At 39.6% G+C, this 26,542-nt stretch overlaps 1 protein-coding gene across 3 annotated transcripts in view; it reads right to left on the bottom strand.

Annotated features, from left to right (window-relative positions):
- Positions 1-26,542, bottom strand: part of SAMD12 (sterile alpha motif domain containing 12) — a 179,630-nt gene that overhangs the window by 58,855 nt on the left and 94,233 nt on the right. The window contains exon 5 of one of the 3 annotated variants that reach the window (XM_027645537.1): positions 8,706-8,725. The exons of the other annotated variants lie outside the window; for them this stretch is intronic. Coding sequence (XP_027501338.1) covers positions 8,721-8,725 — 5 coding nt within the window. The 3' untranslated portion in view covers positions 8,706-8,720. Of the gene's footprint in view, positions 1-8,705; positions 8,726-26,542 lie in introns of those variants that run through there. 3 annotated transcript variants of the gene reach the window in all.

Here is a 26,542-nt window from a genome sequence, read left to right as displayed (position 1 = left end):
AGCACAAAGCTTTTCTTCCTATAGGTAGACTCCTCTGAGTTCCCTGGCTGGGTTATGTTTCTCCATGACATGCTGCAGAAGGCAGTACAGACATACCCAAAGACAAAACAAACAGAGCAGATGCAGAGACACATGGAAACAGTGAGCCACCGGTCCGCAAGACAGCAAGCAGTCAGCATGCTTCAGTAGCTCAAACACTGGCAAGCTTTCAGCCAGCAAGGTACAGTCATCAGGTGGGATCTGAAGGAGACCATGGGGTGACTTTGTGATAGGGAGCTCTTCCCAAGGAAGAGCATAGGTGATGCCATCATTTAGACACAGGTGGAATTGCAGTGATGGGGAATGACCTCATGTGGTGGGGGAAAAATCCATGAAGCTGCCAGGGAGAGAGGGAGCTTAAGAAAAGCTGGAACAAAGGAGAAGAAGCTTAAGTTTAATATGTACACAAGAATCAGGCCTGAAAACGATTCCCAATCTCTCTGGGTGCCAGTCTCCCAAAGATTGCAGAAGCTCACTTTGCTTGTGCTGATAGGCATCACAGAAGCAGGTTTATAAAGATTAATACTGGCCTCTAAATATTTGAAATCTTCACTTATTTGAGTTACATGTGTAACAGGATGAAAAGACTGTATTCATATCTTTGTTAACAACCTCATTAATGAAAACCCTAATTGCTGGCTAATGCTTAAAACAGCAAATAGTACATATTTCTTAAGCAGTCAGTCACATTAAGCATCAAGTTACTTCTCCCTCACACTTCCGAGATGATGTTCAGCTTTCAAAGGGAAAAAGAATGCTACCTGCAGTCTCATAATAGTGTCAGTTGTGAAAAAGACTCAGCTTCATGATTTCCAAAGTTGCTATTTTTGTACATGCTTGGAAAAAGCACAGTTTAACAAAACTTCACAATCAGCGATCCTCACGAAATGTTCAGCTTGTGTTTGCCAGCCCTTCACCAAGCCAATTCATTTTTAAAAAGCAGCTTAGCAGAGATAACCACTCAGATTTAGATTTGAATTCTTCTGTATGGCATTCATCAGTAGAAATGAAATACGTTGGAGATAAAAACAATCATATTGTTTCATTAGCCTGAAATATTTCAGATGGGGTCAGCAATAAAAGTAGATAGCTTTTAGATATGAGCACAGCAGAAAAACTATGTTTCACAGTGAGAGTTCAGAATGACTCTGGCAAATAACCTGCTCTTCTAACAGAAAAAGTGAGAGTAAGGTCAGGTCAGCACATGGACTGACTTGTTTGGCTGATGAAGGTCTTGCTGTTCTTTGAGCTCTGTGTGTTGTGCATCCTAATACACAGAGTTTCAAAGCTACCTGGTGGTTGCTCTACCTCATGGGGAAAAGCACACACAGTGGCAAATGTTCCATAAACTCCAAACACAGAGCCAACCTTATGATCTACACACATTATTTTCCCTGAAGGTAAGTCAAAATAGGATGCCTTTCACGCATAGATGTCTCAGAGTGTTCTTCAAATTCCTGATGAGATATCACTCCAGCTCGGAAACATTTATGAACGCTCCTTTCTCCAGGCCATCACAAGATTTAAGAAAGGTTGTGGAAGCCAGTGTGAGCCCCAAACCGGATTTTAATCAGTACTTGACTGACCTCTTAATGCATTCATTTCTTTATAGAAAAGCTAAAAATTACTTTCATTAGAAAAACAAGCATTGGAGAACCAAAGCACTAGTATTTCAGGAGGCAACGTGTAAAGCAAGCAAGAAAACTCCAGACAAAATTCTTTTTAATTCCATTTCATCTTGGAAAGTTACTACTCAGACTTCACTAGAATACAACACCACAACCTAGTAAAGATTTTTAGCTTGACCAGCAGAGTACCCTGTGGCAGTCTATAAAGCCAACTTGTTGGAATTAACATACAAGACACAACTTAGAACTTAAGTTCTAAGAGACAACTTTGAACTGGAAAAAAGAACTAAAACAAAATAAACAATGTACTGAACTTCAACTGCCTTTCAGATTAAAATTTTATTGGTGTATATTGTTGAGACTTAATTTTTAAACTTCTGAGGTACATCAGAAGTTATTTTGGGACCTTAACTTAAACTATGAGGCACAAGCTGTCATTCTGAGGTATCATCAGAAAGATTACAATGAAATGGTAAAGGGAAGAGTCATTCCCTCTAGACCAGCTGAAACAGGAATGGCACATCCTCATCTCTCCAAGTCCACCACAACCCCTAAATTGTACAATAGCACACTTCAATTATTCCTCTGCTTTTAGTGTGCTAAAAATAAGACTGACATCATAAACCAATTTTAACTAATATTATAAAGCTAAGTGCATGCCAATGTCAGTAAATGAAATGTAAAATTAATTGTGCTGCAAGAGAGGAAGGCCTTGTGAAAGAATTCACTGTGGTAGTAAACGGTGAGCACTTTGCATGCCCTCAAGTTGCACTGAAGTCATTACTATTCAGATGTCACAAAGGTAGTTTCACAAAGTCTTTTTCAACACGATGTTCATAATTTATTTTCAGACAGACACAAAAACCAGCTAGCCAGACCCAAGAGTCACTGATGTTAGCTTTTCATGATTCCAGAGGGCAATATTTGGCCTCAGACTGGTGGATGGGAGACTCTCTGTAACTGAAGTTTTGATGGAACACAAGATTGTCTCCTCTAGAGCAACAAACACATCATTTTCGGAAACAAGGACAAATGTCACATTCTCTAAATGGGCGATCATTAACCTAGAGAGCTAAAACAAACTCGAAAGTAAACAGGGAAACTTTTAAAAGCTGGTACTCAACATCTCAGGTTTCTACATATCCTCAAATCACTGCTGCTTACTTTCCTGGACAAACAAGACTTGACTGCTCTTAGCAATATACTCGTAGTGCAACTATGGATGGATGAACTTCTATATGCTACCTTCATGCCTTAATTACAGCACTGCCAGAGAGAGTAAGTCTCCTTTCGTGGTGATTATGTTAAGAAATATGAGGCAGGCAGGGCAGGTAAGGTTGGCAGGACATCACAGTCAGGGAGGAAAAAGGTAACTGGTAAGTTGTGAAAACAAAAGAAAAAGATGTTGAAATAATCCATAGGAGAGAACACATCCTTTTAGACATCTTCCTCTTTAAAAGCCTCTTTTCTTCTCACAACTACAGTTAATGAAGCAATAGGGAGGACTGAACTTGATACCAATCAGTTTTAGGACCAGGAGTTGAAAGTATGGGGATAACTTGTTCCATGCTTCCCCAGGGCGTGCAAAATGCAGGTCCGAGTGAGTCACTGGACAGGCAGGGGAGTTCAGGGACACAAACGGCCAATTTAACAAGTATGCTAATGGTCACTGAAGGGAATGATAATTAGAAGAGCAAGCTGTGTCTTAGGGATGAGATGAAGAGACAGTGAGGAGATTCAGTTTTTTGGAAGGAAATGTGTTGAGCTGGGAACTTATCTGTGCTCTCTACCACTGAGATCCTGACTCTGCTACAGAAATATTGATTATACTTTTGTGGAAGATTGTTTAAAAACAATCTAAATATCACACAAATACATTTTTGTACATAAAACATGGTCTTTGAAGTCTCTGCATCTTGGTCATATTCTGCAGAAGGGAATATTGCCTACTACACAGGGATTAACACCCATAAGCGTAAGTAAAATGCTGTGACAAGGTGGTGCTGCAGAATGAAGCAGCATTAACAGCCTTGTTTCCAACATTGCTCTTGATCAAAAGAGATTACCCTAAATACATATAACTATAGTGGTTCTATAATTAATAAGCGTAAGAATAATAATTTTCTGAAAATTTGTGGCTCCTCAAACACTTAGACAGAGAGTAACTTTGCTCTGTAAGGTCACACTCTTTGGTATTTATATGCCAAGGTCTTTGCACATGTATTCACATTTGAAGAACTGGTTCCCAACACCATACCGCAAAACTCCATCTCCATACATAATTTAATATGGCCATGTGAAACTTAGTTTAATATGCAAAGCAAAGAACACATGAAGTGATAAACATTTAATGTGAGTGGAGTTGAAGGTGACACACTACCATAAAATGAAAACATATAAAGCAGTATTTGTTCTTCCTGTCATCCTCTGCTAGACAACTTGATAACAAAATGACATACATGTATTTCCAGACTTAATCTGGATGCACGACAAAACCTAAAATTTAAACTAGCAGGCCCCAAGGATTTGAATCCAAGAATAGGCTATGCCAAGAGAAAACAGTGAAATCTGATGATTACACTTTTCAAAAGAATGATCCCTCAAATGTGTCATGCCAAGATTATAAATGTAACCAAATATCCACAGAACCTACAGGCAAAATTTAAAATAGAAACCAGCCTTTGAATACAAGAATGACCTGAGCCAAAGATGAGCATATTTTTCTTTAAAAACAATTTTTGCTAGTTGTTTATTTTCAATGTATTAGTCATTAATGTGACACTGACCAGTAGCTTCTTGCTTACACCCAATTTAAAATAAATAATAATTAAAAAGTCTTGCACCTACCGGAAAACCAACTTTCTTTCCCTACCAATTTTGACCTTTTCTGTTTGGGAGACATTGATTTTTTTTTTACCGCCTGTGTTTCTAATGGAGCTTGAAATTAACACGGCTTTTTTGTTTACCTCCTAATTTGTGCACCACCATCATCAGTGCTGTCAGCACAGCTCTGGGAATAGGGCTTGTTTACTGCTTCTGCATAACCAGCAAGTGGAAGCATAGGAGCAGAAAATAGGTTTGGTTTAGAGTTTTCCCTCTATTTATTCTTTTTGTCCAGGTCCTTTTATAGGTTATATACTAATGACTTGAGTGATAGCGTGGTCTGTTTTGTCAATATTCCTTAAATGGAACATAGAAAGACTTGAGCTAGGTCAGGGATATGTTGAATTCCTCTGGTACATGTATCATAAGAAACCGGTATTATTGCTGTGTCAGTCCAAAGCATCTGTCAGTTTTTTGCACAGTGGGAGCTTCAGCCAGACCTCGCACCACCTGTCTAATGTGGAATACCAGCTAGAGAAGTCCCACAGAAACTCATTCTCTGAGTCATGGCTTTGGCACAATATCCCAATCTCTGCATTAAGACAGCTTCCAATATCGGAGTCCCCCCAGTGGTACAGGAACAATCTCACCGAATCAAACACTCAGGATCAGTACACAGGCTTGTACTCTTGAAGATCTTCAGCCTTGCCATCACTGTAAGAATGAACTTATTTCTCTTGGTCACCACCAAAGTGCGTGGCCAGGAGCTGATGACATACAAATTAATTTGAGTAAGTTACCATGCCATTATCATGTCCTTCAGCAACTACAAGGTTGCTACATGATATGTCCATTTAGTATTATGATAGGTCATTGTATAATTGACATTTGTGATATGCTATCAAACCATTAATATTGTCAACTAAAAATAACTCTAGCCACTTTCCAGATAGCACTACAGTGATGTCGTTTTAGTGCAAAGGGATGGACTACATGATCTTAGATATGTTTTCCATATGTTTTTCCCTAAGAAACTTTGTGGTCCAAGGTGAGAGGGAACAATTCTATTCCCAAATATCCCCGTGACACACTGTCATTGACTCTCATATGAGTGCTGGCATAATTTGTACATGCAAGAAAACTATTTGCTCATAAAAATATTTTAAACAGTTTTAGAATAGCTGTTCTAAAAAGTCCACCTCTTTAAGTATTATACCCACAAAAGCGTACAAGTCTGGCGATCTTCCTCAAAACAATCTCAGTAACATGTGTTTCTTGTTCCTATCAGAAACGTATCCCTCTTCCTCAAATTCAGTACCATTTCCTGCTATGTTCCCCAGTTTCCCCCTGCATACAATATACCACTTCATGATTCTGAGAATTTAGTGCTGCATCGATTCAATGCGTTTGATGATGTTGTGGTGGTTTGGGCTAGGCCTTCCTTGGTGACCAGTTTGTAGCCAAGGAAGGGCCCAGTTTTACCAAGTATTCCCTACGATTTTTACGTAAGCCAGACTATAAGAAGAAAGGAGGAAAGGCTTCGCTCTCTTTCCTTCCGGCGGCTTGGAGGTGCAGGTTCCCTGCTGTTGAGTCTGTCGTGTTGGGGAGCGAGGCCTGGTAAGGCCTTGTCGACCTTGGGAGGCGGAGGTTGCCGATGATCGTTCCAGAGCGACTCTCGGTTGTCCCAAGGAGAGTAGTGAGATATTTCTTTGCTAACTCTTTTAGTGGATAGATATTGGGCTACTAATTGGGATATATATATATTTTATTTTGGTTTTGTTCCTTTTCCCTTCCCCCTTCCCTTTCCCTTGTGAAATTGTATATATTTCAATTGTATATAATTGTAACATAAGTGTAAATATATTTATATATATCACTTTAGCTGTCTCTCTCTCGTTTCGGTTTTTCTTACTTGTTTTTTCTCCCTCTTCTCCCTGAGGTTTTGGGGTGGGGACGACACTTCTTGTGGTAAGGTTTGGAGACTTGGCAGGGAGCCAGCTTCAAACCATATCAGATGTGCATGCAACATATCTAGCCATTGGGCATTCATTAATAAAAATCCTGCTTCATTCCTTGTGAAGGATGAAGAGCTGCGTTTTAAATACAGTAATGTGGTATGTTGTACCTTACCTACTCCGTCAACTGTGCTTCTATGTCAAAATAATAACTTTTGGTTAACTTGAAAGTACAGTTTATTTCAGTTTGTTTTTTTTTCTGTATTCTCTCCCAGATGACAGCCTTGTTGATTTCTGCTTGTATCTTCATGCCTAAAGCCTTTTTCCCCTACAGAAGGTCATTAAGTTTCAGAGGGGCTTTTTTTCTGCATGAAGCTACCAAAATTAGTTTGTCTCTCAGCACTGCCCTGTTAGCATCGCAGAGACTAAACAATTCTGCTTCCTCTGGAGACAGGAACTCAGAAAGGTCATCTCTTGACCCAACCAGGCTGTGCATATGCACACTGTATCCCCTAGGTTGTCTATGGGCTGAGTATAAATCATTATCAAGTAGCAGAAAGACAAAAGTGAATCTGAATTTTAAAACACATCTTCTGGGGCAGGAGAAGGGAGGGGCAGGAGATGGAGAGCAAACAGCAACCCAAACCAGAAAATAACCAAAAACCCACAAAAACCCCCAAGGCCTGGAGACTTACTTATTCTTCAGTGAAAAAAAAACCTGTAAGGTATGAGCGAAAAAAGAACCCCAAACAATGTAATTCCTAGCCTCCTAAACTGACCCTAAGAGGAAGCATCATATCTAAGGAGAAGGAGAGGTTGACTTACCTTGGAAAGTGAGTTACTTGGCCATTCATTTGCCCTTGTGGCAGGTTTGTGATGGGGAGACTTGCCTGTTAGTGGGCATGTTTCCTAAGCCATCCAATCTGATTTTAATAATCTGTTTAATTCTGGCCTGAGCTACATGGAAGCAAATGACAACAGAGACCACCAAGAGTCTTCTGAGCAAACCAGACTCAGTGGATTTTCTTAAAAATAGTTTAAATAAAAGATACTTGGACTACACCACAATAACACTGGGACAATTTGCAACCTAACAGTGTCTCAGAAGAGAAATTTGCCTGTGGATTAGGAAAGGATTCTCTCCTCTTCCTCTGTAATCATGTAGTGGGAACCATTAATAGTAAACATTTGTCATTTCTTTGCAAATGAAATAAACAGGCTTCTCCTAACAGTGGTTAACACAGATGACTGGAGTAATGGGATGTGGTGCTTTTCATTGTAATTGCTATAGCACTGTGCATCTGCTGAACCAGCTTATTTGGGCCACTGCCGAAGGCTGAATGTTGGTCTGAATGGACCATGGTCTGACTGGGAAAACCAACCTCAAATGTAGTTTATCCCTGAAGTTCAAAAGCAGTTCTCTAAGCAGATCCCTGGTCTTATGCTCACAGGACTCAGATACAGTTTGAAGTATGATGGAAGGATTTCCACAAGTGTTTAGTCAAGGTTTACTAAACTAAGTTGGTTTGCACCAGCATGCAAATATTTACCAGGGCACAAAATCAGAGGATCTTAAAGACATAATCTTAAAATGATGAAAACTATTTATGTTTGTATTCTTATCCACTGCTATTACAGTAACTGTCTTAAAAATAGATTAATGGATTTTTCTGTTTTCATTTCGATTTTTGTTGAAGACTGATGTATCAGAATGTTAATGTTACGTAATTATATATTCTGTAAATTAAAGCAGCATGGCGTACTGGTTGGGAAAAGCACATTTCACACTTCGTTACTTCTGCTGCAACTCAACCAATGTTAAGTTCTGAATCTTCTGTTTCCAGTAGTCAGGGTTTCTTTGGTTGTTACTTCTTTTTAGGTGCTTCTGCTCCCCAGTTATTTGTCATTTATCCACAAGCTGTACTGTCCTCCCGATGGACACGTGGATGGTGATGGTGGAAGTGTGGTGGTTTCCTCTAGTAACAAACAGAGCTAACAGTGGAAGTGAATAGTAGGTTTGGGAAATGCATATGGATATCACAACGAGCACTGCAGGGGGACAGAACTGGTGGCAGTATAGCTTGCGGATTCTTAGCACATTTCCATACTGACTTGGAGTTTTGATACCAGTACTGAGAACAGAAGAGAATACATCTGATTTATTTTGATTGGTACTGCAGAAGGAAGTCACAGCATGTTACAGACTTTTCATTTGACTCACAAAATCCAGATTTGCTGAGTTCAAATTGGTAATATTGTCAGAGTGGCTGAAGTATTAAACTGTAAACATAAAAGAGAGTTCGAAGAGTTGTTGATCACCTTTAAAAGACACAAATATTTGAATTTATTCACATAGGTTTAAGAATTTATGAATGATGGAACCAGTCATCTGTTTGACACCAGCTCTAACCATATCACAAATGGGAGCACTGGTAAGTTGCAATGCTTATTTAGTAGCTTAAAGCTGCACATGTGGATTTTTCAGGCAGCAGCAGGAGTGCCATATCTCCCACTGATCACATATCTTATTGTATGCCACAGCAGAAGAAGCACTCTCACAGATGTGAAATCTTCCCCCATCCAGACCACAAACAGACAGCTCAGAGCCTTTGGTTTCAGTCTGGCTTCTAACCAGCAAGCTGATTGTATGCAACAAAATCTCCTGCTTTCAAACTCTGTGCAATGTGCACAGACGGCATCAGTGGCCGAGTACAAAGTCTTTCTCTGTGAAGTTCTGTGCATCAGCCTCTTTACCTTTTAACTCCTTCTGAAGTAGGCCCCTTACTGAAGCTGCAGGTTACACTATGCTAACAACAAACTGATTCCCTAGGGATGCAGTTATACACCATTTCACAATGCTTCCCATACTTTAAAGGATATAAACTCTTTTTAGTGTCATAAACAAAAAGCTGCCATCACTGCAATGGCACAGACGCTTCTATTTAAGCAACTTCTATCATCTCCTTGTGCTTTCAAGCACTCTGAAATACCAAGACTCACAATACCACCAAATTTTACATATCAAGGCAAATAAGGGTTAAGTTTCTGGTCTGGTATCACGAGAAGCTCAGAGCAGAAGTAGAGGCAACATGTCCTGAACGGCAGTCCTGCACTGTAACCCCAAGCACATCCTTCCATAAAGATACTTTATTTCACGATGCACATTTTTCTTTCCAACTTGGCAGTTTGACTTCTTTTTAAGACTTTTAATTATAGTTCAAATTATGTTCAATTTTTTTTTCCATGGTTGTTTTTTTCCTGTCTAGCACTCTACTGTTTTTTCCTCTCTCCAGAAACACCAAATGTTTTAAAACCTCTTTTGTCGTTAGCAAGCAGGAAAGGAGGAGAATTTCTTGAGAATGTCTCTCTCTTTCTCCATGGAGGAAACAAAACAGATGTTGTGCCCTCCTCAGGGAGAAGAATCCTATCACACAGCAGGTGTGAGCAAAGGCTGCTTTGCGTGTGGAGAGAAAGAGCCGCATTAAAGGATCTTGCTGGAAAAGCAAAACTGATAGCAAAAGCATTTGTTCTTTTGAGTTAGAAAGAGAAGTTCATTCGCCTAAAGAAAAGAAGGGATATGGAGAAAGCAGTAGGGAAAATAACACCCTGCTTTGCATTGGCAGGAGGAGCAAGGGCTACTGCCAACTTTCCCAATATTAATCTACCATTTCCCTTAAAGCAACAGTTCTACACAACAAAGAATGGTATGAAAATGTTTACTTTGGTTTTATAAAAGCTTTAATGCTTCAGCCTCAAACCAAGAATAGCCTACAGACCCCACCTCCCAAAACATCCATAGCAAAATGTGGGTTCCTTTTAAACCTCATTATTTCTGAAGGGGGTCAACACTGGCCTTTTCAAGAATTTAAGTTGACATTATTGGGTATCTTTTACAACCTGAAAGATCTCCTAAACCCTTCATTGTGACCTCAAAAAATAATTTTAAAAATTCCCCAGCAAAATAAGAAACAATTACTGAAAATATAATTTCACCTTTTGAAACACTTCCTTTGTGTATATGTGAACACCAGTTAAGAAATAATAATGTTTGTGTTAACACCAGTAAATCTCAGACGACTCAGAGTCACTACAGAAGCACAGCCCATTGCATACGGCAATAATTACACAGAAACTGGCACAGTTAGTTCCATCCTCTTGATACTGGCCTCACTTAGGACGAAACAGTCTCTATCACACAGGGGGAAAAGGTCAGAGCAGCTTTCTCCATCTCCATGAAGACCAGTCTACTAATGTAAAGAAAAAAATATTTCCTTTTGAGTTTTAATTTTTGTTCTCTCACAGATCAAAGAGTATCTTCCCCTGCATGAATTAAGTCATGTTTGCATAAATGTCAGCTCACTTTTAAGGACACTCCTGCATTACAGGCAGCCAGTTTTATCTGCAGAGCTCAATTTAAAAAAAAAGGAGACATCAAATGAGCTGGTCCCAATGCTCCTTCCAAGATTAAATTTAAAAAGGGACAGGTGTTCATAGGCATTATTCATACTGAAATGCAGGCCCAGATGCATCCCTAGAACCTCCAAAATTCTTCTGTCACCCTCCCCTGCATCTTTTTTCTTTTATGTGGGAATGATGCCACAGCAAATAAGACCCTGTTTGCTTACGAATGAAAGAGCTAGGGTATTAGGTACCCTTTCACTTGTTTAGTTCATCTGTTCAATTTTGATGGACGCATTTTTGACAAGTCCTCAGTAAGCAAAACTGGCTGGTTTACACAGGGGGTTAAGGGTTCTGGAGGACAGGCAAGGCTGCTGCATACTTGCATATATAAATAGGCAACAGCCAAATGCTGCTCAAAATTGCTGAGAAGGGTTAGCACATTGTGTCATGAACACCATAGTTGTATAAATATCACCACTGAGTGCAGCAGGAAATCAGCAGAGAACGGCACCAGAGGTGCAGGAGGAGAACACAGAGCCAAAGCTACAGCAGCAGACCTGTTCAGAAACCCCCAAACCCATGTTCCCAGGACCTGTATGCCTTGGAGCTTACACCATAGCATAGCAATTCATCAGATCATATACTGGTGCACAGACTTCTGTTCTTTGGATTAATTATGGCAGAGACCAAGGCACTGTCACTTCTGCACAACCTTTTTTACTGCAGGTAACAGTGTCAAACTATTGTGAACAAACTCCCTCTTCCTCTGAAAAAAATAAAAATATACATCTTTTTTTAGTTGGAGCTGCTTTTGCATGACAAGTGAGCCAGCCAAAGTTTGGAGGTGGAATTGCCTGGAATAACTACCAGCAGGAGTCCAATTCAGTTTTACATAGGAACACTATTCTAAAGCAAAGGACAGCTAAAACCCAATTGTTTTCTTTTTGTGGTATCATGTTCTAACTGCAAATAGCCATTGTGGCCTCAGTGCTACCTTTCTGACCCAGCAGCGAAGGGACAAGGGACAGGTCTGTGCACTGTGCCAGTACTACTGCCCAAGAGTGTCCAGGAGGGCAGGGGTTCACACTCTTTGTGTCAGTGGCAGGCCACAGACTCTCAGCAAAGCATGAGACTTCATGATGACTTCATCAGATCCTATAGAGCCATGCTTTGTAAGAACTGAAAGAAGATCCCAAGTCCAAACTGTCTTTACTTTTTTTACTCTCTTTGAAGTGGAAACGTGTTCTGTTGCATACATGAACCGCTGGAAATACTGAGGAGCCAGGCTAGGTTTGTCTCCATTACCCAAATACACTCTGTATTTTCTATTCTTGAGAAATAAACAGATTAATAAGTTTGGTCCATCAAACAATAAATAATTTGTGTGCACAAATAGATTTGATTGACAACAGCCCAGTGATGCACGCTACCAGTGCAGTAACCTGCCTGCTGCAAAAGCAATGTGTTCTCCAGCTCTCAGAAAGCAAAGGGATACAGCTGCTGAAGGATGATGTGAAATTAAAGAGGGAATGAAACGTGTGATCTTATTTAATCACACCTGGTGCTTCAATTTTTCAGTAACAGCACCCTGCTAGACTGTGTCAAATCAGTTCTACAAAGAAAAAAATTATAGTTGGAAAAATGAATTAACTCTTTCATTCCTGCTGTTAATACGTTATTCTAGTCAGAAACATCTTTAGCAGTGGCTGTTAAAGATCCTTTTTTCTCAGATGAAAGGTGCTCAGCATCTGACTAAACGGAGCTCAGTGGATGACAGGGCTGCTGTGCCAGCAGGTGAGTGTGTGCCCTCCACATTGAGAGAAGCACAGGTCTTAGGTGTGTGAATAAGCTATTATTATACAAAACAAATCTTCCTGGTCAGAATCAACTTGAAGGATTGAAGTGCCACACTGGGACCAGTCGTTTCCATTTGTTTCCTTAGGTGGGTGGCACATATGTGCAGAGAGACAGTCAGAGGAAGCAGGACAGCTGGGAACAGCAGAATGCAAAAGGGCAGAAAGCAGCTTTTCCCTTGCTTTGGACACTCTGCTCAGCACAGATTTCCTGTAAGAAGAAAATTTATCCCAGCAATTCCCTGGTTTCTGTTTTCTTTTGGGCTTTTCTTTTTTGAAGATTTTTGTTTGTTTGTTTTAAGTCTTATTTTGCAGTTTGGGTTAATATTAAATATCAAACATAATTTCATTCTGCGGGCATTGCACGGTGTGATTACTGTGTCTCATTGGCTAGTCAGACACTGTTCCTCAGTGTGCCCTATGTACTAATAAATCACTTGTGGTAATAGACAGTAAGGTGCTCTATCTAATGTAAAAAATAGCAATTGTGGTCAAATGTTCCATTCTTTGGGGAAAAGGAAAAAAAATAATCCTTCTACATTATTTCATTCAGCAGCAGAAAACAAAAAGCCAAGGTATAATTAGCTTAACATAAACATCTTTATATTAAATTCATCGAGAAGAAAATCAAACATGAAAAATAACTATCAGGCCTACATTCTGGTCTCCTCATTGAATTAATGTCACCAGTATGACACTGGACAAAGTAAGATATACAAGGCTGGATGAGCTGTGTGTTTGGAGAGTAGTTCATTTTTAGAGGGCAGAAATTTCTACATGCAAGTGTTACTTGTTTAAGAAATTGGTATTTATTTGGACAATACTGTCTCACGAGATGTCTAATTTTTACAGTATGGATTCAGCCAATTTACTGAAATACTAAGACATTAAAGTAAATACCTCAGAACAATTTTAAGAACATTGCAGTCTCTTCATCATTACTTGTATAACTCATACTCAGAGAGATTATCACACCAAGGAGCATTTTTTTAATAAATAAAAAAGACCTTCACAAATAGAAGATGCTAACACTGCAATACAAGGGTTTAATTTAAACCAGGGATGTTTAAAATGCTGAATATAATCACGGTTCAAATTAACAAAGAGAAACCCTTGGTTTAAATCAGTTTTATTCTCATTTTACATTTTTAATAAGTGTTTTCCTTTAGTGGACAGAATCAAAGACAGAACTGAAATGAACTTAAAAAAATCATCTAGTCTACCCCTTCACTTGAGGCAAAGGCAAATATCCACACAGCTGACTCTTACCTATTCCTTGCACATACAAACCTGCTCTACTCCAGTTCCCCCAAACACTCCATTGAAATATGCTTACAATATGTTTCTAATACCCAAACTAAACCTCCTTAGGTGCAAACGGAACTAATTACTCTCCCTCTTACCTTTGGGTAGGTGAAGAGGGCATGCTTACACGCCGCTGTGATTCTGTATCACAAATCCTTTAATATACTTCAAAGAGTGTCTCTCTTTCTATCTTTATCCTTGCATCCTGGATCTAACTCTTTCAATATTTCCTCACTGGTCTTTTCTAAATCTCTGCTCACTCCTACAGCTCTTTTTCTGGCATTCTCCAGTTTGTCTATACTGTTTCATGGTGTGAAGCCAGCTCTGGACACTATCCCAGCAGAGTGACAGCCAACAAAAACGAGTGAAGGATATCCTATGGCTTACACACAAGACTCACACTTACATTCAAGTCTGGTGTCTTCCCCATTTTCTCCACCAGCCATATCCCACTGTGACTCATATTCAGCTTGTGATATCCCAATACCACATGCTCTCTCACTGTTACTTACTCAGATATCCCTAGTCTGCATACATACATTTGTTTTCCCTTCCTGGGGAAAACATTTCACTGCAGGCCTTACTCACATTTGCTGAATTTCCATCTTACTCATTTTAACCATTTCTCCATTTTTTCACTTGGGACTAAACCTGCCCTCCACTATATCCAAGGCCTATTGGAGCTTTTAGTCCCTCACACACTGCATTCTCTAGTCCATTTTTCAAGACACTAATGAAAACCATGGGCAGTACTGACTTGGGGCAGAATCTAACAGCATTGCACTTCAGGCTCCCTCCCCACCTGCCAAGCAAACAATTACTGTTTCTTGAACACAGTACTTCAATGAGTCCTTCACCTGCCTTACAGTAATCTCACCTAGATGATTTTTTAACCTGTTTACTTTTAAGAAGGCCACAGCGCTTTCAAAACACTGCAAAAAGCTGTACTAAAGACATACCTATTACTTTTATCTCCTACACCTCTTGTTCCACTCAAAAAGGAAATTAGAGAGGTTTGACACATTTTTTTCCTTAATAAATCCACACTGGTTGTTTTTCTATCAGCTTATTATCCTCTAGGTGTTTACAAATTGATTAACAATTTTCAGGAGCATTTCATCATGTATCAAAGTTAAGCTGACGGGCTTCCTCATTTTCGTGTTTAAATTTGCCCTTCCTCATCCTTCACAAGTTCTGAAAGATAAAAGCTAAAGTTCAGGGCTGGTCTCATCTGACTGCCAGGCACCCAGGGGCAATTTCATGAGACCCCAGTGATTTGACTGTGTCCAGCTCCCCTCCATTACTTCATCTCTGTCCCCTCTATTTAAGTTAACTTAAACTGTTCCAGGAACCCCCATCACAACTAACCTGTTTGGGAAAAACTAATCCAAGAAAGGTTGGTGTTCATCCTCCTCATTGTGACCAACTTTCTCTTCCTTGTCCACAAAGTAACACACTCTAATTTCCTATATCTCTCCCCTATTTCTGTAGTATTGAAAAAACTGAATTTTAATACCCCTTGTAGTTGCCACTCATTAAACTAGGTGTTTGTGCTACTTTTTAAATTTGTCCATTCCCAATGCATTATCCTCCTGTCATTAGTAATAGCATTCCTGATTTTCAAGTAATTGCAGAGGGCCTGAAGTACTTGTGATATTTTCTGTTTTCCTCCTTCATTGGGATGGTCTGCTGCTGTGTCTGTAGTATCTTGTCTTCCAAAAGCCTGTCAGCTCCCTTGGACTTTTTTTTCCCCTCCTTTCCTAGCTCTTACCTATCAATTCCAAAGTTCAAAGAAACCAGCTCTTTTCAAGTCATTTGACATTATTTGGCTGTTTTCACTCATTCCTTCCTTTCCTTCAGATCAGAAACCCTTTTGTGATCATTTTCACTCACAGTCTTGTCTTCAAATGCTCAACCACTTTCCTCTGATGACTCAGAATAAAGTATAAAGTAAATTTCTTCACTAATTTCCTTTGCTCTCAGAAACAAAACTAACCCTCTTTTGTTTTTAACTCTTATCTGACAGCCTAGACAAGATTCACTTGACCAAGGATAGGCATCTATTCACCTTATCATCCCAGAGATCAGGCTCTCCCATAGTGAGATTCAACCTATACCACAGTAAATGCCCAAAGCAAATGACATCAAACATCTCTGATGGTTCATATTTTTCCTAGAGTGAACCACAATGGGAAGCTCTGACAATTAGCTCACATACTGGCACCTATGAATCACAGAACTATGCCAGCTGGAAAAGACCTCTGGAGGCCTCTAGTCCAACTTCCTGCTTAGAGCAGGAGTAGTGTTAGAGCAAGTTGCCCTGGGTTGTGTCCAGTTGAGTCTGGAATATCTACAAGGAAGGAAATCCACACCTTCTCTGGGCCCATTCCACCACCCTTTCCCCTCTCCTTATATTTAGTTAGAATTTTCTGCATTACAAATTGTGGGCATTGCCTCTTGTTCTGATCTCATGAACATCTGGGAAGAATCTGGTTCTGTCTTTTCTGTGCTCTCCCAGCAGGCAGCTACAAACAGACAGCAGTAACACCCCCTTAACCTTGTCTTCAAACCCAGCCCTCACCCCCTCTTCTGCATCATGTGCTCCAGCTCCTGATCGTCTTGGTGACCTATCCACGGAGCCACTACATTTAGTCATTGTCTTTCCTGTGCTGAGCACAAAACTGCACAGACTGCTCAAGATGTCATTGTGCTACTGCCAACAGGAAGGGAATGATGGGTTCCCTTGACCTGCTGGCTACACTGCTGCTTGTACAGCTCAGGATGTTCCTGTCCTCCTTTGTAGTGGGGGAATACTGCTTGTTCATATTTAATTGTTGTTTATCAAGGTAGTTTTCAGCAAAGCACTACCCAGCCAGCCAGCCCCCAGCATATACTGGTGCAGAGAGTTATTCCATTACAGATGCAGGATTCTGTGTTTGTTGAACTTTCCAAGCCTCTGTCAGCCCACTTCTCCAGTCTGTCCAGATCCCTCTGAGTGACAGTGCTGCCCTCCAGCACACTGAGCCCTGTCTCCAATTTGATATCATCCCACAAATTTGCAGAGGGTGCACTCTGCCTCATCATCACAGTCACCAACAAAGGCATTTGGCCACTGTTGTCCCCTTCATCAATCCCTTAGGAATGCCACTAGGTTCTCCATCCACTTCTTGTCTCCATATGTGTTCCATAAACCAGCAATCTGGCTACAGGGACACTGTGGAAGACCACATCAAAAGTGTTTTTAAAGACAAAGTATACAACATGCACTGCTTATCCCTTGCCCACACAACCAGTTCTCTTATCATAGAATGCAATCAGGGTATTTTGCCATTAGTAAATTCATGTTAGCTTCTCTTAGTGGCTAATGTTAGCTACTAAGGTATCCATGTTAGCTACCTCCTTGTTTATTGTGTGCCTGGACCTCTAAACCAGAAAAGATTAATTGTTCCTATGTGTCATCCATACAATGGCCGTCTGTTAATAGTTCTTGATAGTTAAAACACTCCTTACCCCTTGGACCCTTCCTATCAATACTTTTGTTAGTTATTCGAAAAATACAAAAACTTAAGGTCGTGGGCAGTAGATTCCATATGTTAGTAAATTTGTCAGCTTGTTGACATAAATTTAAAGACAGCATAAATAAATACATATGGCATTTCTGACAGTTAACACAACACACACTTATTTACATGATTCGCACTTTTATACACAACTCTTGATTGATTTCCATTCCTTACATTCTCATTATATTTGGGTATGAGTATGATAGTTTATGCTAGGTAATTTTTTTTATTATTTGGGATTTCTGTTAAGTTCTAGTTATAAAATAGAACTTGGTATAAAAGTGAAATGCAATGAAAATGCTGAAGAACAGTATTTTACAAATAAGCTATAAAATCAAGGCAAAAAAAGAAGCTTCCCATTTTATTTTTAAGTAATCAGTCTCATTAAGCAAGGAAGCATTCCATTGGTGAACTGAATGTCACTTCTGGTTGCAATATTTCTCAAGAGCATAGAACTGGTAGATCTCATCCTCTGCCACACAGATTTTGTTTATAGATTCAAAGAGGAAAACAAGCTTTTCAGCTTTTTTTTTTCCTCCCTAGTGGTTTCTTATGTTTTAATGCACTAGTCACTGAATTGAAATAGCTGAACGAACATGAAAAAGATATTATCTCTGCACCTGCAGAAGTAAAAAAAGTTTAGTGCTTCAACAACAGGTGTTTAACCAGTGGCTTTCACCAATTCTGTTGTCTGACTTCCGCTGCATTTCAGCAGCAGTCACTGCTATACATTGAAAAAGTTGAATTTAGGTAATTACAAAAACCTGTAAGATCCAACTTTAGTCTGCTGTTTGGGTTCAAATAAATCCAATGTACTTTTCTTTAAAAAAGTAAATATGTAGCACAGTTTTAATTTAAAATGACATTAAATATTTCATACCCACTTTGAACTGCACAGTTTGCAACTGTCGGAAATATTGCAATATATTAATCAATTTTTAGGTTTTTGATTTTTTTGAAGAGGAAGAAAAAAATTAACCCATGACAGAGACCTTGCTGTGAAAAAAGACACAGAAGCACTTGCTGCCTCATCCCCCATAGAACCCAGGTGTGCGCTGGGGGAAGAAACAGGAATGGGGTAGATGTGAATAAAATCATCTTTTGATATTCAGAATAGTGTTGAAATAATTTTCAAGCAAACATGTTGCTGGCTTCAAAAAGTTTTTATTTCATGCTTTTGCAATTGTAAAATATCAAGCTATTCAAGCTGTATGTAAAATAATTTGCTTCACTACTGCCAGTGCAGTTCTGGCCTCTTTGTATTGTTTGACATTTTTTGCTATCTCAGACACAGCTCTGAACCAAAAAGCTGAACATGCCAAAAAATGCTTTTAAAGCTCAAAAATTGGTGTGCACTTGTAATACTTTACTTGTCTCAATCTTCCCTTAATTATAAATGAAAATTCTTCCTAATTTATGCCCGGGCTAGGTTGGACAATAAGGAGAACAGTTCTAAATAGAAACTAGAGATGCTAAAATCCATAGCACTGGGCATGGATGAATTTTATTTTCTGTTTGGCACATCTGTCAAGTACCGAGATCTGATGTGCTGATAAAACAAGACAGCTTATGGCAATAAACTTGTCAGATCCATCTGTTCTTCAGGACATCGAGAAGAAAAGGAATTGCTCCCTGTGGTATTCTGTACGCTTGAGACCACTCCAGAGAGGTTCTCCTCTGCTGCTGACAGCAATTCAGCTCTACCACCCTAAGCCAGTGAGTTTCCAGCCTTGTTTCATGTCTTCTACCTGGGCACGTTGTGTACCTGTGGCTTCCTCTCCCTACTCTCCAGTCTGCGAATTGGTTGATGGGACAGGGATGTAACTATATTGGAAAGGCTTTGGCAAAGTCAGGAAACAAAACCCAGAAAAAAGAGTGAAGTCCATACTCAGTCCGTCCAGCCCAGGGTCCTGGCTCCCACAGTGGCTCTCAGCAGCTGCAGGAACCTCACTCTGCTCTGCATCTCAGATCTGGTTCACACACATTATGTCCTCTACTTTCTTAGAGCTACAACATCCCTTCTCATATTGTTTCTGTGCTACATCAGGAAACTTCCACTGTGAATACGCCTTTATACCTCTCAAAACACAAGTCAGTGGACTAAGCATCTGAAGGTGACCCTGAGTAGACAACAGCTGCAGACAACAACAGTATGTGCCACCATTTGTCCAGCTCCCCAAAGTGCAGCTGCGGCCAACACTGAACTGCAACACTGGCAGCTACCAAAGAGCCTCCCACTGTATGGCTCCAACACAGCCCACACCAGCTGGAGCAGAACAAGCACAGAAACAGTTGACAGGACTGAGGTGTTCGTGACAGAAATCATCTTCCAGCAGGGTTTTAACAAAAACCACATTTGAGCCACCTGCAGCCACATTCAAGGAGTTTGGCAGTCGTTCAGGGGATGTGCTACTTTCTCACAGGAAGGTAGAATTAAAGGTTTTCTTACCGGATATATACAACCCTCTGATAATGGGCTGACTATAATTATCTTTAAGTCAGGTAACACCCATCCTTTTCTGCTTTTGACTGGCAGGAGGAAAGAGGGAAGGAGATCTCCAGGCTAAATCAACACAGGAGGCCTAGATAACATGCAGAAAGTTCAGCTGCTTTCTGGAGGGAGCAGCCCTCAGTTTTGGCCATAGGAAGGTAAGAAAAAAATATACAAAAGCTTGTTTATACTGTATACTAGTCAAATATCCATATTATCCAATGCACCTGAAAAGCAAATTCCAGTAAGTCAGAGCTCACTAGAAAAGATCCTGCTTTGCTCAGTCCTTCCAGATTAGTCCCAATTTTGATAGGTTTTTACATCTTGTTTCAATTTCCCCCAAAATATTTAAAGCTAACACTGAATTGCTGGTGTTGAACCCAGGCTGTAACAGTTCCCCTGAGAATCACTTGCTGTAGCTGGAAACCATCCTAACTCTCACAAAGCAGGATAGTCAAACAACTTTTCCTATAATACACTGGACTCCATGCGCAGGACACACAAGAGTAGGGCATAAATGTTATGAGATGGGATGAAAAGGGTCCATGGAGTTGGGGGTTACCCTTTCCAGAAACTGTAGTCTCTACCATGCATTGCCAGATGGAGCTGGTCTGGAGATCACAGGTGTGCATGTGTGGATGTGGCATTCAGATGGGCAGGTGAATTTGTATAAACATCTTTACCCTTCAACTTATCATGCAGCACATATGTAAAGAGCCAGCAAAGGGGGATCACAGAATGGATAGAGGCTCTGGTGAAGCTCTGCAGAAAAAGGAGAAAACCACAGAAGTCTTGCAATGCATGAGAGAGGACAACGCTGGATCAGACCCATACTGACTCATTCTGCTAAGCAGCAGAGGCAAGGGATTAAGTATATCACCCATTGTAGTTCAAGAAGGCATGTACATTATCAGTTACTTAAACAAGGCTGACAAAAATTGTGAAGGAAAAAAAACAAGCAATCAGAGCTGAGGGTCTGATTATTGAGCCCCACAAATATCCTTTTGGAAAGTTGGCCTTATTTGCTGCAAATCAGTTTCAGCAGCCAATTTAAAGCTATCACACCAGCATGCTGTTATATGTAAGTTAATAAGCATTTACTACTGATGGTTTCTGCAGCGGCTGTTTAATTTTTAATCATATCCCTAATTTACTGTTTACATTTTTAGCCAATTAGACACACTCAACACGTGTGTGTGTGTGAGACAGGGAGAACATGGAAACCTGTGTTTATTTAAGAAGCACAATGCCTTGCTCTCTAAATGAGGAGATACATGTGTCTCCTGCCTGAATTTTTTTCACGTAGCCCTCTTATTTTTCAGGAGAATGCCATCTTAGGCTGTTGTGTTATGTTGCATCATTCTGCTGCCAGAAATGGGCACCACTGACCTCTCTGTGCAATGCTATACCTGGAGTTTGCAATTGAATGTCATTAAAATAGCCAGTGCTAAGAAATGGACAGTTTTACTGGCACTTTCCTGAACAGAAATCACAGCATCAGTTTTCATCTGTAGATCAGGCATTTAGGTAACATCCCTGGGTCACCCTACTCCTCCTCATCCACATTTCAACCTTCCATTAGATTCCTATAGTCATAACACTAAATGCACTGAAGGGATGCTTATTTTTAAGCACTGAAAATTTTTCATGGTGATCAACAGTAACAATTACAGAAGGAGAGTAAATAAACCAAAGGATAGAGCTTCAGAGAGAATTGGGTGGTGATGGAAGGATAGTGATTAGAACATCTCAGAGCCCAAGAGATGAGCTAATCAGAAATAAAATAATATTACATTCCTATTACTACCTGACATGCTGTTTGGTGTAATGCCAGTGATTAAAAAAAGAATCAAAAAAGGAGAGCCAGAAATGCACTCAGCAGAGGCATAATGTGGTGGATATGGATCCTGGTAGAGCTCTCAGGAGGTGATCTGACACCCAGCACAACCCCTGTTCCTGTGCCTTCCACATTCAGACTGCCTCTGGTCACAGGCACAGCTGTACAGCAAATCAGGACAGGCAGTAACAGGACTGCACGCTCCTCAGACAGGGACTGCTCTCACTCCCAGCAGGCAGAGGCCGAAGGGAAAAGGCAGGACTCTTTGTTTCCCCCATGTAGCATCTACTTCAAGGAGACATGATACCTGAGGACCTCCACAGTAAAGATTTAAATGGAGGTACCTGACCAGGACTCACAGCCTTCTCCTACTGAGTTCATGGCTTGACATCTGGATACTCACATCCCGCTGCACATGCATTCCTTGCATCCTTGAGAGCTATGCTGAGAAACCCAGACTGCCATTTAATCTATTTTGTTCTCAGGAAGAAAAAAAACAAGATGCAATTCTATCTCTCTGAAAATATAACACCTCCAATTTCACTTTGTTTTCTCTACAGCACAAGAAAGGTAAAGATAGGAAATCAATACATTCATAGAAAAAACCCCCATCTAAAATTCCCATAAAAGGAAGAAACTACAGGGCTATGGCTATAGATGTCCTAACAGGGACAAAACAAATAGGATTATTGTGCTGAGGTAAAAGACAAACAAGTAGACAGAAATAAACTGCTTTTAGAGTAAATGCTATAGATTACAGTACACCTTTTCAGAAGCCACTGCACTCTGTAGCGAGAGCACTGGGCAGTTACACACGGCCTTCACACAGGAACTGTTCCTAAAAACACCCAGCCCCAGGAATCGCTGCCGAGTACACACAGCCCTGCACTCCAGGAACTGGGCTCCTGTGTTTAAAACAAAAGCTGTCGGCATCAGTCAGGCAGCTCAAAAAGGCAGCTTCAGCTCTTGTTTTCTTCTTTACCCCCGGGAGCAGGAACTTGCAGCAAGGAAGGAGGAGACTGTGTAATAAAAAGGAGACAGGAAGGTCTCCAGTAGGCTCTGAGTCCTAAAGATAGCAAGGAAACTAGCACGAAGGGAAGGAGGAAACCACCCTCCCACATAAGAGGAAACCCCAAAATAAAACCTTTTGGCAGATGGTAAAAGGCTTTAAGTATTCAATAAAACAAATGAGCTGCATGAGAATGCAAAAGAGCTTTAAGGGACACACAGAAAGACCAAACAAAAGGCATAAGAAGCTTGGTTTTTTCAGTCACTCTTCTGTGTTATTATTTCATTTTGGGGTAGGGTTTTTTTCTACCAGCTTTTCTATTTAATTGAAACTATGTAATTCATGGTTTTCAATAGACTTACAACTTCACTGTTCATACTAATTAATTATATGAAAGGGAAGAAGTTTTCATTAAGTTTTCTGAATTACAAGGTAAAGTTCAGTTACAGTGAGCATTTCATCTGAGGCTCTCAGCCTGGTCCTGGCCTTCCTGTCTAAGACTGGATCCAGTTGCACAGAGGTAACAAAATCCACAATCATAAAAAAATAATAAAAATGGTTTAATATTTGTATCAGGCTCAACCACATCCAGATGAAAGAAGAACTCAGAGGACTAAGATCTGTCTAACTGCAGTTATTAAAGCACTCATGTCTGAGAAAAATTACTGAAGTGCAGGTAAGTTATAAACCTATCCCAGACAATATATAAAATGTGTTCTTGTCGGCTTTAGACTAAAGGATCATTTAAATTACAAGTTAGAAAACAACCCCAAAATCCTTAACCCAGAACTTGCAACTCTTAAAAGCACCTAAATGTTGCTTTAATTCTACTACCAGTGAGCAGTAGTTAGGCTCAGTTAAAAAAATGTTAATATGAAAGATGATGTTATCAATTGCAAAAAAAAAGGTGCAATTTAACAGCATAGAATAACCAGATATTGCTAACAGGTACAGATAAAGACAATAAAATTACTATACTAAGGCAGTGAAAGTTTGGTGTCAAATTAACAGTGGGTAACCTCACTTGTTATATGCTTCGTACTGGAAAGCAAAACGGAGGAAAAGCTACTGCCTACTTTTCCTCTATTAAATTTGGGTATCCCAAATTAGATGACAAGTCCTCCAGCTGACAGAGGCAGGAAGTTCCAGAGGGCAGTCTATTGCACCTATCATTAACACCTGTTCTAGAAGGGCACAGATTATCTCTGGGGGTGGCTGTTGCTTATTTGTTGATTATTTGAGCATAATGATGAGCAACTCAATGCAAGCAATGAGTTCAACTAGACACCAAAGTTTTAGCTGGATAATATACGATGTGACAAAGACTCTTCAAACTGCTCAAGCTAAAAGACAGTATAATTGTTTTTATCTTTGATTATGCCATTTGAGTATAGAGCATGACTAAAAAGAGTAAGATAAAAGCAGCTTTTGGGTTTCATTTCCAGCAGTGATTATGAAATTAGGATTGCAAATAACACAGGCAGTGCACATCATCAAAAGAGATTTTGAGATCAAACAAAAAATAGGTTTTATACAATTAAGAAAAAAGTTGTAAAGATAATAAAATATAAAAATTGTATTTTTGATACAACAAAATGCAAGGGACCATATTTTCAATTTTAGAGAGACCTATGGTGGGTTAGAAAACAGAACACTTATGTTTCCCTATTTGTGATTTTAATTAAGTTACTAAAATTTGGATTTGATCCAAAGGTCAGCAAAGTCATTGGTACCCTTCATTGATTTGAATGGGCTTTACAGTCTCATGCTGCACAGGAAAAATGGGGTTGATCCTGTTCTCATTCTTACTAGTTTCACATCTCACTGCAACCAATGGAGCATTACTCCTTCATCTGCACTTACAGAACCAAGAGCAAATTTGACGTCTCCAATTTTCAGAAGGAGATAACTGGGTCATAACCAGTTTCTAGCTGCCAGTAGACATAAATTTAGATTCTTCTTACTAGAGTAGCTACTCTTGCTATTTGTTCACTGTGCTAGAATTGATACAGAATGTGTGCATGAAGAATAAGGATCAGTTTTAAGTCAACTAAAGGTTTTCTCAAAGACTTTATCCAAATTAATTATAAGCAGCAGAAACTCAAGGAAGACACTACCTTTAGGTGCTCCTAATTTCTAGAGACACCCTTAATAAAAGGATTTCTTTCTTCTAGTCCCAGAATCTGTTTGCATTCCTTACCTAAATAGCCTGTGTTGTGATCATCTCAATCATAAGAAAATGCTGAAAAAATTAGTAAAGCATATTTTTTTATACCAGAATTATCATGTGATCAGCAAAGCCATACAGAAGTAAAGTAAAATTCCCAAAGTGATATTCTCATTACTAGAGAGAACCAAAAAGATTTCAGGAACAGCAGTAACAGTATAATAAAGGAAAACATGAGTTGCTGACAAAGCAACAGTCACCCATTTTAGTGCTTATCACAGCAGCTGATATTTAAGAAGGGAGAAATAAAATTTACCAACAAATCTAGTACGCAAATATCAGTAAAAAATAATAAAGCACTTGGAAAGAGCTTATTAGGATTAGAAGAAAATAAAACAAAATATTCATTATGGTATGTGAGAAAAACCTCCACACTTAAATGAAACATTTCTAGAAAAGGACAAAAAATGCTCATAGATGACTTATTGTATGAAGTTACCTCCCAGCAAAAAGACATTCATTACCTTGATGGGCTGTAAGGACTGGTTGCCTTTCTATGACCCTCAAACAAAGATGCTCCAGGTTTAAGCAAAGATGTACAAAAGTCAACAATATTATTGGTCAGTGTCACAGTCAACAGCTGTAACAATGGATGGCAGCCACACTGCTGGACAGTAAAGCAGCTCCTGAGTCTAGCAAAAAGTCTGTTCACAAACTACCCAGGTGACAACTGATTTGTCAGTGGAGCTTTAGAGGTAGAACTATGCTTCCCTTCCTCTTTCCTGTCCCTTTCATCTGAAATACAGTTTGTTTGCTTCAAGGTCTTTCAAGTTTGCACTGAGAATTATAACTGCTGTGACTCTGGGACTGATCAGTGTAGGGAATTTTCAAAGGTTTTTCTTCATCCTTAATCGCCTGACACTTTTAAAAGCCTAAGATGATGCTGATTGCTCCTTCCGACATTCTTTAAATAGTCTTTAAATACAGCTGGACCATCTTGGCACCTTATGACAGAAAATCACAAGGAACTTCTGAAAAGTGTTTCACATAGCTACACTCTCTGGAACACGGTAAAGAAATTCCTCATCAGACAATTGTAGTCTAATCAGCCCTTTAAAACATTCAGGCTAAAGGGAAATCAACAAAAGAAAACTAAGAGATAATAATCTCTTGGCCCAACTTTAACAACAATCCTCAGTTCCTCAGGACTTCTTAAAAGAATGAAAGTCAAAAGAAATAAGAGTAAGAAAGAACGCTTTCCTCTTTATTCCTCAAGAAGACTGGAATGACCTAACACTTTAAAAAATTAAGGAAATGTGATTACCATTCCCTCTCCATCTCTACATCTGAAATATGCTGAAGTGCAAAGAAAACAAAACCCATGCAGCTTAGAGGATTTTGGAGAGTAAATTTTAAGAACAGAAGCTTTTCATTACCGAAAAAGGTAAAATCAGTTAGTAAAAACCTCATC

The sequence above is a fragment of the Corapipo altera genome, unplaced genomic scaffold (assembly GCF_003945725.1).
Source record: "Corapipo altera isolate COAL_440 unplaced genomic scaffold, ASM394572v1 51, whole genome shotgun sequence".
In the NCBI taxonomy this organism is placed as follows: domain Eukaryota; kingdom Metazoa; phylum Chordata; class Aves; order Passeriformes; family Pipridae; genus Corapipo; species Corapipo altera.
Note: the sequence above shows the minus strand (reverse complement) of the source record. Positions and strands in the feature narration are given on the sequence as shown.